Here is a 15,429-nt window from a genome sequence, read left to right as displayed (position 1 = left end):
GGCAGCAACGCGAGGCCCCACCCGGGCCGACGGCCTCGGCGCGGCGCGGGCCGGGCCGGGCGCTGCGTCCTGCGCACGTGACCAGCGTCCGGCCAATGGGGCGATCGCGTGATGCGCGGCGGCGGCTGCGCGCGGGGGGTGGCTGGCCAAGATGGCGCCGGGTGTGTGAGGGGTGGCGGCGGCCGCATAGGCAGGGGAGGCGAAGGCCCGGCTGCTGGGGAGGGTCCGCTGCTGCCCCCGCTCCCCCCCCGGGGCTGTAGGATGGTAAAATGACGCAGGGGGGGAAGAAGAAGAAACGCGCCGTGAACCGCAGTATCATGCTGGCCAAGAAAATCATCATTAAGGACGGCGGGACGGTGAGGCCCGGCGGGGTCGGGGCCGGGGCCGGGGCCGGTGTGGGACGAGCTGGCGGCAGCGAAGCCCCGGGTCCCGTGGCGATGCGGAGGGCTGGCAGCGGTCGGGCAAGGGGCCCAGGCAGGTGCGGCCGGGCCCGGGCCGGCGCGGGGTGGCGGGCCGGCGGGCCTTGGGCGGCCGCAGCTGGCAGCGTGCGAGCGGGCCGTGCTCCGGCGGCGAGCTGAGCTCTGTGGCGAGGTTTCAGTTTGTTTTATGCTGCGGGTTGCTGTAGCCCCGATAGCTTCTTTCCGGCGTCCCGGGCTGGTTTCCTTGAGGTAGTTGCCCGAGAAACACCTGTCAGGGTGTCACGCCAGTTCAGGTCTTCGTAAGTGCGCTTTCTCAGTGTGGGCCGATTTTTAGGGCTCAGGAGCAAGTGTACAAAACAGGGTCCTCTCAGGAGTTAAGCATAGAACTGCAGATCACTTACATTTGCTTGAGATCGTGCGGACGTGTCGAAGCCTAACTTTGCATTGAAAATTATTTAAATGAAATCTGAAGGAAGAGCTGCTAGGAAGCCAGCTCTATGCTTGGGAGCAGCAGTTGGCTGCACAATAGCCTGGGACGGTGCCGGCAGCCAGTTGGCCATTGTAAAGGAAAGCAGGAAGTGCTGAGTGTGGTGAGGATGCATTTCTGCTGGTGGTGCAAAGCCCGTCTGGGATGGATCACCGTCACAGCAGCGTTCTGTCCTCTCTGTTTCCATAGTCTGAGGAAGAATAGGCCGGCAAGTGGGACAAACTCTTGCATCAGAGAAGTCCCATAAGGGCTGTCTGGAAGAAGTGTTTTGCAGTTCCCTCCCACTATCTTGCTTCCTCTTAAATACATAAATTTTAAAAAGAAAGGAAGCTGTTACATGTTTGGGCTGCTGGAGCTTGTTGTTTGGTTTAATTGATGAGTAGCATTACTTCCAATGTATCATCGCCCTGGATTTTTTGCACCGTGTAACATTGTGTAGCTTTGATTGTGTAGCACTCTTCTAAATACACTATCATTATTTCAAATAAAGAGACATCTTGACAGACTAAATTGCTGGGGCCTTTCAGTTCATCTTTTGGGGACAATAATGGAGAAGAGGGAGGTGTCATAGTCACTATAGTTGTTCATTGAACTGGTGACCAGCTGTCTGGATTACTTAGTGGTAAGAAACAAAACTAATTCCAGTGATGGATGGTGGTGTTTTCCAGTACATGTTTTCTTGCTCTTTATAAAGATAGAAATGTATGAGACTACCTTGTATAAATGCTAAATGTGAAATATTTTAGAATAAGTAATAAATGCAGAGTAAATGTTGTTACTTATGGGACATGGTGCTTCAGAATTTCTCTCTGGAGTAATCATTGATTAAAATAAAATATACTTCCAAGTGTCCTTTATCTCTCAACTTTAACTTTCTTTTGCTGAGTGAGGAGGAAGGATATTGTAGTAACTGCATTCAGTAACTCTTACAGTGCTGCATTCAGTGTCTTGTCCTGTCTGCTCCAGTTTCAGAAGCAGAGTGCAAAGTTGGATGAGTTCTGTACGACTTTCACTTGTTTTTAGAACAGGGGAAAAATGGGCTATAAACATTAGATGAAGGTATATGCGTTGGTGTTAGATAACAAAAATACAAGCTCGTGATATTTTCTGCCTTCAAATAAATGTTTTGAGAATTTATTTGTTTTAAATACATTTTTAAAGTTATAAAGTCTGGTATAGCAGAGTATTCTTTGTAATGACAGCAAAAACTTTATGCTTGGATTTTTTTTAATGTTTGCTGAAACGTTTCGTTAGCTGCCTGTGCTCAGTCTCCTTAGTTTCTTTGCTTACCCAACATGCCCAACATTACCCAACTATGTGACATTACGGAAAAAGGTAAATGAAAATGGCCCACGTCTCAAATGTCTACAATTGGCAAACTAGTAATTAATCAAGCGTCTAATTGTACAGTTTCCAGCCTGATTGGTTTATTTTGAAACTGTTTGACATCAAAGAAAACTGTGTGACTTTTTGCCAGCAAGAATATACAGCTGTTGAATGAGGCAGTGTCACAGGCAAAAAGAGTTTACTGGTGGGGAACTTTAGTCAATTTAATTTATTGTCACACAGAATCACTGATTCTGATGTGGAAAGAAAAAACAAGCAAAAAGGATAAACCACCCGTTGCCTCTGCAAAGCCTCTCCTCCTGCCACCGCTTACATTGGTCCCCTTGGCAAGGCGGTGGGTGGTGCAGGAGGTTGGGTTGGTGCATGGTGGTATTTTTGTGGTGTTCTTCTTGCAGCTTAGTAGCTGTATCGCAGAAAAAATACGTGTGATAGTGTGCGTACTCAAGTGTGTGTTGTCAGATTCACCAGAGGAGAGGCAGTAACACCAGTGAAGCCATTTCAACACTGTTCTTAATTTTGCTTTCCTTTATGACCCGTTGGAATTCATCTTATGTAAGATTATGCATTTTTGTAGCAGTCATGAAATGAATTAGGAGACGCCCCTGGGCAGTGCTAGAGAGAATTAGAGCTTAGTGCTTTATTTGGTGCCTTTTCCTTTCCAGCGGAGGAGCAGGAGCTATGATCTTATCTGATGCTTTTGTTGCTTTGATAGTTGTTCTGTTGTTGTCAGATGCCTGGTATATACACTTTATCACAGGCATGACTGATAGTGCAAAGTATTTGGTTAAAGACATTTTCTCTGTAACTAGAGAAAGGGGCATTCATTGTTACAGCACTGTTTTGTGCCACAGATTTTGTCAAACATAAATGTGCTCTGCTCTGGCTACATGGTTGCAAAGAAGGGTTGCTGTTCCTGGGGAAGATCTCAGTTCCAGGTTGTTCACACAAAGGCTCCGTATCTTTCATAGCCAGGTGTAAGGCCTTCTGATTTGGTTGCACTTGGGTTACTACATTACATTACGCTACATTAGCCAGTTTGTAAAGTGCAGCGGGGCAGGTTTGTAGCGTAAGACAGGGCTGAACACCCAACGCCTGCGCTGTACATGTTGGGGTAGGAGGGTACATCAGACTAGTACTTAGGTCTTGTGGACTGAATGCACATAATATATCTTAATGCACTGTAATGTAACCACCTATTAATCTCCTTTTGTCCACCTCAGGAGTATTTTTGCTGCTTTATAGTTGCAACCATCTTTAAAAATAGCTATAGAGGTGATGATCTAAATGTGACTAAATTACTGCTTTTTTTATAGATAACAAATTGGAGTACCTGTGGTAAGTGAGCATTAGCAACAAGAAAGCAAGGAAGTTTAACCCTAGTGATCTAAATGTCACTTCTGTTTGTTCTGCCAATGTAATGGAAACATCTGATCAGGTTGCTTACAGCTGGGTGACATGGCAGAGGGCAGCAGTCACTTGCTTGTATGCCTCTGAAATCGCCAACAGTTTAGCTCTGTAGAGCAGCCACTGGTTTCATCCTGCTGTTTTGGTTTGTGCGTGTGATCTCCGAGTAGCTGCCCACAATGGGACAAGGGCGGCATAGAGACTGTTGAGCTTGTGTTTGCTGTATGTGAGCAGAGTGGAGGTGCTTGTGACCCCTGGTGCTTGGAGGGACGGGACAGTTCCTGACTCCTGCCTCACTGTTGGTAATACCTTGGGGGAGTCAGAAGCCAGTAACTTGACAGGCATCTGGGCACTATGGGAATGAACCTGATTTTCTGTATTGGACTGAGGCAAACAGCTAAGATTGTTACTTACCATTTGTGAAGAGCTGGATAAATTTTTAACCCAAAACTAAAATAAGGGTTGTGGGTGGAAAGGGAAAGGAATTGTGGGAAGTGAAGATAATTATAGCTACTTTCTGTACCTATAAAGACTGTTAATTTACCTCTGTAAGAGAATAGGATGAAAAAATAGTAGAAATGTTGGTATGGTATGTCTGTATTTACTGAAGAGAACTTGGGAAAGAAAAATAGTAGAGTGCTAAGGTACTTTCGTAGCTCACCTTTTACATATTGATGTGGTAACTTTTGAAAATTATGATCTTTTCTAGCAATAGGGATGAATGGCCTAGCAATAGGCCAGCGTGGTTTTCTGTATTTATTTCATATAGTTGTTCAAAAGGCTTGGGTTATTTCCTGTGTTGGAAATATTGGAATCTGGAAAGAAAAGCTAGGTATGACTTGGGTAAATCTTGTAGTAAAAGAAAGAGTCTAGTATTGCCTAACTGAAACTTAAAATAGCGTAGTATTTGAGGTTGCAAGGCACCTCTGAACACCTCTAATCCAACTACCCACTCTCTTCCCCCAAACAGGGTCAACTGGAACGGTTTGCTCAGGGCTGTGTCCAGTCAGGTTTGGGGATGGAGATTCTACAACCCCACCGGGCAGCCTGTTTGCAGGGGTTTGTTTTGCTCAAGAGCTAAGCAGAATTTTCTGTCACTGACACCTCTGAGAAGAGTCTGGCTGTATCGCCTTTACTCCCTCCCATCAGATATATTTATACATATTGATAAGATCCCCCTGAACCTTCTTGAGAAGCAGCTGAGGACCTTAGCGTGCCTGTGTTTGCTCAGTATAAATGCTAGGTCTAATCAAATCAGTGCCACTCTGTTAGTAACTCACCTTCACACAAAACCGGGAAAGTAGATGTTAAGGCAGCAATTCTAAGCTTGAAGAATGCACGTGAGATTTCAGATGAGTTATTCATATGACATTCATACGAAAATACTTAGTGCACCGTTTCCTCAATTTGCAAATGATGAACTGTGGCATGTTGTTAGACAAGGTAGCATTTACAGAGAGTACAAGATGAGCAGGTTGTCCCACCTATGCTGCTTCTGATTATGCTAAATCACTCAAGAATTTGAAGTTACTTATTTCAAATCTTTTACCCAGATCTCTTCCAACATTTGAAGCACATTGTAGCTAGTAGGCCTGCTCTCAGTATCTGGGAAGGGAACAGTGCTGTTGCTTAGGTTCACTTCTGCCATTAATTATTTCAGATTTTCTTTCCTGATTTTGGGCTATCAAAGTTTTGTGTGTAGCCGTGGTGCCTTTTACTAACAGAAGTACTATGAAGCGGTTTGATGGACCAGGTAATTAGACTTGGAGATAGCTGAGTGTGAATGCTACCATGTTTTGAAATTATGAAAACTTGATTCCATGCAGCATTGTGCGGTCTTAAGTATTTTTCTCAAGGAAAAGGAATTAACTCTCTGAAGAGTCTGTTTCTGCTTTCAGTAGCATCCTTGTTTCCCAGACTGGCAGTATAAATGATTTATTTTTTCAATTGAGATGGGAGCACACTTTGTATTCTGCAGAGGATTAAGACACTTCAGGACATTAGCAGCAAAGGGTTAAAAAAGGAATTTCACGCAGTACCAGTTAGCTTGAATAACTGTATTCCGATGTTTTGAGTCCTGTTTCATTTCTTAATCCTTCTGTTTATAGCGTTCAGATGCATTTCTCATTACTGTGAAAGATTGTTAGATATTTTAATCACGGTTTTTTTTTCTCTTCTTTTAGCCCCAAGGAATAGGTTCCCCTAGTGTCTACCACGCCGTTATAGTGATCTTCTTGGAGTTTTTTGCGTGGGGACTCTTGACAGCGCCCACTCTGGTGGTAAGTGATCCACTTATGGGAGATGGGGCGATTACTGCGAAGGCACTGAAAGTCTTCTGAATTAAATGAAAATTATATATCATTGAGCTGCTCTCTTGTGCGAGTGAAAAGTTTTGTATTTTTACACATAATTGGGAATTCAAAATTATTTCATTAAAGCAGTGCAATGCTGCAGCATAGCTGTTTATGCGCAAGTCTGCTAATGCTCAGCCTTACATGTAAATATTTTCTGACTTGAAACCAGTAAGACAGTAATGAAATTATCTTTCCTTTCAAGATGCTACAAAAAGTTGGCACATTACAAATGTAAGGACAGAAATACACTTGAAATTTGGTAAAATTATGCAAGAGTGTTTGTGTGTGTAGGTAGGGAGATCTTTGCTGACCTGGCTGTGCTTTAAATGGAAGCTTCAGAGTACAGACCCTGTTATACCAGTCAAAGCTTCCCTATGATTAGTGAGACAGTCATTCCAACATGTTTATACCAAATTATTTTCTAAGGTAGTTGGTTGCTTTGCATTTCAATTTAATCTTTGAGAAGTCACACATGCTTACAAATTAAAAGGAGCGAAGGCTTAAAGATCTTCAAGCAAACTCCACCTAAAATGCAGTCTTGGTGTGGCTCTGTACGCTGCACGTCGGTCACTGAATGGAATCCATCTCACATAACACAAGTCAGAGTGAGAGAGGTGCCTGTTTTAACCTGCGTATCTGGGCTCTGGTCTCCAGATCAAGAGGCACTTCAGGACAATGATGTCTCTCCTCTCTCTCCCCAGCCCCCTACAGATGACATAGTAACATGTGGAGAGTCTGGTCAGAGATAATTTTCTAGGTTCTCTGTGGTCTATTTAGGTTTCAGACACTGAAGTTGAATGATGTGAATCCTTCCCGAAGTGTTGAGAGAACCAAGGCCTCTGTCAAGTAAAGCTAAAATCTCAAAGTACCTTCCATGTAAATTAAAGATTAAGTAGATCATTTGTGGTGTAGCTTTTTTTTGTTTTTTAATTTGTAGCTAATATTATGTAAATGACAGTGTTTGTTTTTCTTCTCCAGGTTTTGCATGAAACCTTCCCAAAACATACGTTTCTTATGAATGGTCTAATTCAAGGAGTAAAGGTAAGGTGATAACAGTTAATCACAAGTACAATTTAAAGTGAATGGTGGGAGGAATAGAGAAATGGCTGCCTATTGAGAGAAACATTCAAGAGGTTTATCAATATGGCTTTCAGGGTATAAATAAAACTATTGCTAAAAAAGCAAATATGCGTCGTTTTATTAAGATATTGCTTAGTCTGTACCTGCTGTTAGGTTTCAGCAAATCAAAAGGTAGTTGACTAATCCCAAATGACACATGATGTTAAAATTTCAGAATTTTTTACTTGGAGCTCATGGCTGCAGTGGGTACTTTCAATTAAGTACATTTAAGTGAATTCTAAATATATAAAACTATAAAACCCTGTTCATAACACTGCTAGTATGACTGGATCGTGTGCGTTTTGTATTTTGTGTAGCTCTGAGGTAATAAATCTCAAATTTTATATAACCAGAATAGAATAGAAATCATTAATGCTTGCCCATATTGCCTTTGATGCATTGCGCTGTAGTCATCAGCTTTAATAAAAATAGAGGCCAGCCTGCTGTCGGACTGTGGTACGGTCGGCTATCGCGATTCTAACCACTTAGTTCTAACTTGAAATGTTTTGTTTCATTTAGGGCTTATTATCGTTCCTCAGTGCCCCACTCATAGGTGCCCTGTCTGATGTGTGGGGACGAAAGTCTTTCTTGCTGCTAACAGTATTTTTCACCTGTGCACCAATACCACTAATGAAGATCAGCCCTTGGTTAGTAAATTTTTACTTGGTTAGTAAAATCCAGTAAAACTAGATTGGCCGTTTCTTGTCAAGGTTGCTGTACAGTTTGTAGCGTTGTTGATAAAATACTCTTTGTGCTCCAGGGAAGGTCAAGGCTTTTGTATTACTTGGGTACAAAGCTGGGAGAACAGAGTCAAACTGAAGTAGCTGCCATGATGCCAAATGCCTTGGGCAGAATTCTGAGAGCCGCTGGTTTTGAGCTCTGTGCTGCGGGCCCTGCTTCCTCCTGCAGCACATTCACAACAGATACTAGAATGTGCTCCAGTAAACTGCGCAGGTCTTTATTGGGGCCGTATTACTCAAATACTAACCATCTATGCAGAAATGAAAAACCTTACCTAATGCTAGCTAGTGCATGAAGTAACCATTTGTAACCTAAAATGTTACTGCAATTTTATAATTTTGTTTCTCAAATTTTAAAATCCACCAGCTTTCACGCTGTGTGCAAGTTAGCTCTTAACTGGCACGTACGTTCCCCAGGTAGTGCATGAGTCAGACTCCCAGTGCTGTTGGACCCGCGTGCTCTCCCTGAGGGTGCAGCTGAACTAACACAGACGGCACTGGCGCAGGGCAGAGCCAGCTGTTCAGGTAGCTCCGTGAGCATTTTCAGTTTTCTCTCCCATCACACAGATTGTTCATGGATTCTTCGTCCCTTTTCTGGGAAGTAGCTTGTTTCTCAGCGTAGATTAATGTTTCAGATGATGAGTGGTACTGTCCATAGCGTAAAGCTAAGGGTAACGTTGAGACCTCTCAATGACCAGATCGTCAAAATACTGCAGTTCCCAATTTGCTTTGGGTCACAGGCATCCAGTCGAAGTTAGTCTAACACCTCGTTTCCTACAAGTTCTTAATAACAGCAGCTTTTTGTAGATATTGCAGTATTATGCTGTTTCCCTTTGTACTCGGTGCAATAAGGAGGAATTACACAACTGTATCAAGACACGTTCACATTGGCTTTATCGAAGTTTATCGTAACATTTATCAGGAAAAGTTGGACAAGATGATTTACTGTTGAACTGTCCTTGGATTGTAAATAGAGACCTTTTGTTTCTACTTAGCTGTTCTAATTTTTTTTTTAATGTTCTTAGGTGGTACTTCGCTGTTATCTCTGTCTCTGGAGTTTTTGCAGTGACGTTTTCCGTGGTTTTTGCATATGTAGCAGACATAACCCAAGAACATGAAAGAAGCATGGCCTATGGTTTGGTATGTGTATCTCTTCGGCTCTGTTCCTGTGGTATTCAGCACTGAACGCTTCAGTTGGTCAAGCTTTTTACAATTTTATTTCTGTTTCTTCCCTGGCAAGTTGGTTTTAGTTTGGAGTAAGGTTTTTCTGTTTAATTGTTCTCGTCAACCTGTCCTGTATCTCTTGAATATTCTGCTTCTAACTTAAATAAAATATGACTGTGTTAAAAGCTGTCTTTCAGCTGTCTGTCTTAACAGTTATTATCAGTGTTAGTGATGTAATTTGAGGGGCTTTAGTTATTCCTCCATAGTTTCTCACACCAGTACTACTCTGTCCTGTTTTCAAAATTCTAACCTTTTCTTCCTGGCTAATTTTGGAACTGCCATTGCATGAGATCTTGACCGCTTCTGCTCGTGCCTGCAGTCACTGCTGTGCTGCAGTTCAGAACCAGTGCAGCTCAGGAACCTTCCTGTCTGAAGTTCTTACAACTCACCTCTGTTTCTCCGTTGCCTCCTGGTAACCTGCCAGATCTCAGGCGCCTTCGCAGCCCCGACTGTTAGGGATTAGCAGGATTATTTGTTGCGTTCAAGTTACAAAATGCATTATTGTATTCAGCAGAAAGAGGCGAACACAATGGATATAGAACCAGTTTCTTTCTGCCTGTACACATCAGGGACTGAGATCGGTTGAGAAAGTTCCTTCAGTTTTAAAGTTAACACCTTCCACGGCGAGGCCAGCTGGTTGCCCAAGAACTGCTTTCCGAAGGCCATTGTACTGAGTTGGATTAACCAGCATATTCAATTTAATAAGTCCTTTATACATCTGATTTTTTTCTTGACAGGCATCGCATATTTCACTAGTATGAAGATTAAATACAGCTCATCACTTCCCAGAGATATCAGCAGACTGTATAGTTAATTAAACCTAATTATGTCAGTGCGTGCAAGAATGCTGTGAGCACCACATTGCTGTCCAGTTATCAAAAAACCCCTCATTTTTTCTTGAAAAATTTTGGCCGTCTGCAATACACACAGCTGCTAGCAGATAGTCACAGGAAAAAGGTTTCTTTAAATCATTACCTGATTAAAATGGTTAGGCTTCTGAAAATGAGGAAAATAATATTGTTGACTTACATCATTGAAAATCTTACCAGCTGTTATTTGTTCTAGGTTTCAGCAACTTTTGCGGCAAGTCTAGTGACCAGCCCTGCTATTGGTGCCTACCTCGGTCGAGTCTACGGAGACAGCTTGGTTGTGGTCCTGGCTACAGCAATCGCCTTTTTAGACATTTGTTTTATTCTTGTTGCTGTACCGGAGTCGCTGCCAGAGAAGATGAGGCCGGCATCCTGGGGAGCACCCATTTCATGGGAACAGGCTGACCCTTTTGCAGTAAGATATTTAAATATGGGATATTTTGTTACTTGCAAATGTTGAGCTTTTGAGACAGGGAAGAGTCTGTCTACGTTCCTACATTTCAAGCTTGAAAAACAAAGCCCACAGTTTTTCGAGTTTAACCATGTGTCACTGCTAATGCTTTTGCCAACAATCTTGCTAAACACTCAGGGAATGTTTTGGTGGTACCACGGAAGAGCTTCATTAACTGTTGTGCTTTTCAGATTCTTGCTGGATGTGCGTTTCTCTGAATATGAAGACTAAATGTTTTACAATACTTTTTTCTCACCGTAGTCACTGAAGAAAGTCGGCCAGGACTCAATTGTGCTGCTAATCTGCATAACAGTCTTTCTTTCCTACCTCCCAGAGGCAGGTCAATATTCCAGCTTCTTCCTATACCTCAGACAGGTAATGTAATGTTTTGATACAGATTGGAACAAAAGTAAAATTCTAGGAAAGTTTTCAGTATTGCTGAGTTAATACAGAAAGTATAGATCACTGGTGTAATTTAAAAGCTTCCAGCAGTTGATTTAAGTGCTCTTGCTCTTCTGTTTTTCTCTCTTTTTAGAGAGACAAAAAGAGAGGAGAGAGATGAATGAGTTATAAACCAATTTCTCATTTTTTGTAATTATTTGCATTATTCTTGGACTATGAGGTTTACTATGTTAAACTGTTAGGGTTGTTTGGGTATTTTGAGGGAACTGTTTCTTATTTTCGGTTTATGCCCCTTTATTTTTGTATACTTGATTTATTTAAAAAAAAAAACACAACAACAAAAAGCAACAAACTTTTTTCCTAAGTTAGGGAGGAGTTGAATAATACTGGTTTTCTGCATCACATATTCCCCCGCTGATGTTTCTGATGTCATGATACATGGTTTACGGTTGATAGTCAAATTGTGTTTTTTTTTTTTAATATAGATAATGGGATTTTCATCTGAAAGCGTGGCAGCGTTTATAGCAGTCCTTGGGATTCTGTCCATCATTGCACAGGTGAGTTACCCCGTGTGTTTCATTGATGTGGTAACTTGGAAGGAGCTGAGCCCTGTGGAGAGCTTCCATAGCGCTGCGCTTCCCGAAAGGTGACCCACCCTTGCTCTAGCTGTTTTTCTAAGTCTCTGATAATTCATTAACATTCTCACCTTAACCTGCGTGAAAAAACAGCTTGTCAAACAGGGTTTGGCGCACTAATATCCAGAGAGTATTGTGTTGGGAAAACTAAAGCCTTTGTGCATAAAAGAAGGGCTGACAGTTTAGTCCTATTATTTGCCATGGTTTTGGTAGAGATTCCTGAATGCTTGGCAGATTCTGATTTCGGAGAATTTTACTTGGCTTTTTAAAATTAATTTAGTTATTTGCATGTATTTAACATTTAGATTTTTTTAATGTTTTTTGTTGCTTTATTAATTTATCTGCCTGTATTTAACATGTAGAATAAAAGGTTATTTTTCTTTGACTTTTTTATTTTTTTCTTTTTTCCCCTCTCTGCCAGACAATAGTTCTGAGTTTACTTATGCGGTCCATTGGGAATAAAAATACCATCCTACTGGGCCTAGGATTTCAAATACTGCAACTGGCGTGGTACGGCTTTGGATCGGAGCCATGGTATGTAAATTTCACTTTAATATCTGAGTAATGTGGTCTTTTTCTGCATCTTATCCGTTGTCACGGGAAGACACTGCAGTGTGTGTACATGTGTACCTATGTGTGTATATATGCTCAAAGCAGAGTGCATCCGTGCGGAGCAGTTACTTTGAGCCTGCGTTTTTTGCAGGATGATGTGGGCAGCCGGCGCTGTTGCAGCCATGTCCAGTATAACTTTCCCAGCTGTGAGCGCACTGGTTTCCCGAACGGCCGACGCTGACCAACAGGGTAGGTTTTGCCCTAATACTTTGAATTCCAGTCAGCGAATAGCGCAGGGGCAGCCCCCGCAGGGTCAGTCAGCCTGAAGCCGGGCACAGGGCAGCCCTCGCACCTCAGCGTAGCTCACTAAATGTTAAAATCCGCGTTACTTGGGAATTGCAATACGTGCATCCCTCTGTCTGCCACGGGGGGAAAACATTCAACAGATCCCCAACAGCAGCAAAATATTTAGAAAAACTGAATATGCTGTTTATTTTCCTCACTTTTGGGAAAAGTTTGCTTAGTTGTCCAGGTCACATACAGTGCACGCTCTCCTGTGTGACAGCGAGAGTGAGGGTGGAGTTCTGTAGTGCTCCTCTGAGTGAGCCTGCCATGGGAAGCACCGCTCTCTGCCTACAGGGAGATGGAAATTAAACTTGCCTGTTCTATAATGACAGGTATTTTGCACCCCTTGTTTATTGCTTCCCATAGCGCAACAGCATCTAGAGAAACTTTCCTGCTTGCATCAGTTTGAAGGTGAAGTGAATAAAGTCTTAGTGATTTGTTCATAATCCATTAAAAATAGTTAATTCCGTATGTCTAAATCGAGGTAACAGCCTGTTTTACTTCTCCCAGGTGTTGTTCAAGGGATGATAACAGGAATTCGAGGACTGTGTAATGGTTTGGGACCCGCACTTTATGGTTTCATATTCTATATATTTCACGTTGAACTGAATGAACTCCCCATGCCGGAATCCCCCTCAGGAGGAGGTAGTGTGGTCACAGAATACCATTTACAACAGGTGGGCTTCTTTTTCTTCTTAATTCCAAAACAAAGAAATGGGGAAGGGATCGCGTGCCCACCCGTTGTTGAATATGGTGCTGCATTACATGGTGTGAAGCCTGTAAAAAGAGGTTCTGAAATCACTCTTGGGGAGGGTTGTTGATCTGTTTGGTTTGAACTAGATGGCACGGTTTAGTTTAACTTTCAAAGAGATACGGGTGATAGTAATTAGAGGACTGATGACCCTTATAAAGAGAATAGTTTGAGGGAAGGATGGACTAATAACTACAGCATCTCGCTCTTGTCTCCCTGACAGTGTAGTTACTTTTCACGTGTGGTACATTTTTGTTTTGTTGTCCTTTAGTCTTTTAACCAAGCTGACTGTGGTTGTTTTAGTTCCTACTAGATATTAATTTGTTGAGGAAACTCAGGAGCAAGAACTTGCACTAGGAAGGGAAGCTTGGCAGGTGTTACCGAGAGCCACCTGCTCCCTCTCCTCAGTCTTGGGATGTAACATTTTTTCCACACGGGGACAAATCCTGTATTGGCTACTGTAGCAAGAAATAGTTCATCCTGCTCTTGAAATTTGTATAATTAGCAATTGTAGTCTGTTAATGTGTGTCTAAAGGTTCATTAATACTTAGTGCTGTTACTGTTGTTGTTTTCAGAATTCTATAATTCCTGGACCCCCCTTCTTATTTGGCGCATGCTCTGTGCTGTTGGCGCTACTCGTTGCCTTGTTTATTCCTGAACACACCAACCTGAACATACGATCCAGCAACTGGAAGAAACACTGTGGCAGCCACGGCCATCCCCACAGTCCACAAGCTCCTGGTGAAGCTAAAGAACCCTTATTGCAAGACACAAACGTATGACAAAAATCCAGGAATATCTTTTAGACTGTTTTTTTTCATCAGCAGTTTGGGATACACATTCCAGTCCCATCAAAAATGTAATTTCTTAAGGTAATCTTAAGAAGTATCTTTCTGCATGAAGTTTGTAAGAATTGAAACAAAACAAACAAAAAGGATGTTTCTCCAAAGATGTTGCCATCGAGTGACTAATTTGCTTTTTGAAAACAAACTGTTACATACTTGTCTCTTGCCATGAAATACTGTTACTACTTAACTTTACATTCTAGCTGGGAGACAAAAAAAGAATGACGTCACGGCATGAGCATGTGTCCTGTTTCCTTAAGGTGGTGAGCTTTAATTCTAGTCACGCGGCGTCTCGGGGAGAGGGACGGGCAGCCCCCTGCACCCAGTCATTTTCGTGCTGTAACGTCTTGGGTCAGACGATTCAAAGCCTTAATGTAAATGTATTCAAATAGGGAGACGGTGAATTGGTATCACTTATTTTAAAAGTCATATGGCAGGTGTTTTTTTTTAAGTTTGTACTAATATAAAAATCACATGAGCACGCTTGCTGAACAGTAAAAGTTATTTTTATGTAAGTGCATTTACTCTTTCTATTTTTTGAATAAACGGTAGTACCAAACGCTCATTTAAGCATTAAGTGGGTGTTTTGAGCTTACAGGTTTTAATACTGGCTCTAAAACTCTGCTTTCTAGGTACCGTTTATTATACCACTAGACTTCGGAATCATAAAGGACCTCAAAACTTGAATACACAGACTGAACTATGAGCTGATAGCCTTGACTCTGTCCGTGTGCTATATAGTGGCCTTTGAGGACTGTCACAATAACCCTTTTGCATTACAGAGCTAATGTTTTAGTCCTAAATTTTCAGGACCCTTAGTACAGAAGAGAGCTTTATACAATTACTGATGTGAATTTCTCTAAAAGTGTATATTTTTGTGTCCAGTTGTATTATTTAAGTGTTCTTTGTATAAATTTGTGTATAAAGTATTGTATAGGTTTAAAATGTTTTCATCTTGTGGTTATTGCTTAATGCTTTTTTACCTTTGAACATTCACCATGGTTGACCAAGAGCAGGAAAAAAAATATGTAAATATACTGTTAATAAAGTTGAATATTTTAATGAATTTTTAAATAATTGTTAACGTCTCTTAAACCCGTAATTGAAGTTCTAGAGGATGCCCTGAGTGTGTTGATCATCTCCCTTTTGTTCAGCAGCACTTTTGTTTCATTTCAGATTTGAATAGGACTGTGAGAGCTAGAAAGCTACCACTATTTAATTACCAGCTTCCTGTTTGATAACGGCTTATAATACTCCTAGGCAAATAGACCAAATTTACACTAACTTACCTACTAAAACTTAGGTAGAAATAGCAGTTGAAGCACAGACCTTAGATGGGGGTGGCTGCCATCGTAGCGCCGGTCCAGTAGCGGCCTTCTGTGGGGAAATGAATGCGCTGGGGAGAAAAACTCCAGAAGAAGGTAAGGGGAATGGACCGGTCTTGGGAGTGCAGCGCGGGGGCGACGGGGGTGGAGTGCTCTTACA

General features: G+C 42.0%; 1 protein-coding gene across 2 annotated transcripts; it reads left to right on the top strand.

Moving 5' to 3' along the window:
- The first annotated feature begins 129 nt into the window (after positions 1-129).
- On the top strand, positions 130-15,016 carry MFSD14A (major facilitator superfamily domain containing 14A). 2 transcript variants are annotated; one of them, XM_074151934.1, is made up of 12 exons: positions 130-356; positions 5,841-5,936; positions 6,990-7,052; positions 7,650-7,777; positions 8,896-9,010; positions 10,160-10,378; positions 10,676-10,789; positions 11,302-11,373; positions 11,873-11,985; positions 12,155-12,252; positions 12,859-12,998; positions 13,675-13,881. In XM_074151934.1, the coding sequence occupies exons 1-12, from the start codon at positions 270-272 to the stop codon at positions 13,879-13,881; spliced, it is 1,452 nt and encodes a 483-aa protein (XP_074008035.1). In that variant the 5' UTR covers positions 130-269. The 2 variants fall into 2 exon arrangements, with proteins under 2 accessions (XP_074008035.1, XP_074008036.1); XM_074151935.1 differs by having other exon boundaries at positions 132-356; positions 12,859-13,025; positions 13,675-15,016.
- Positions 15,017-15,429: the final 413 nt, after the last annotated feature.

Source organism: Numenius arquata, chromosome 8, assembly GCF_964106895.1.
Source record: "Numenius arquata chromosome 8, bNumArq3.hap1.1, whole genome shotgun sequence".
In the NCBI taxonomy this organism is placed as follows: Eukaryota; Metazoa; Chordata; class Aves; order Charadriiformes; family Scolopacidae; genus Numenius; species Numenius arquata.
Note: the sequence above shows the minus strand (reverse complement) of the source record. Positions and strands in the feature narration are given on the sequence as shown.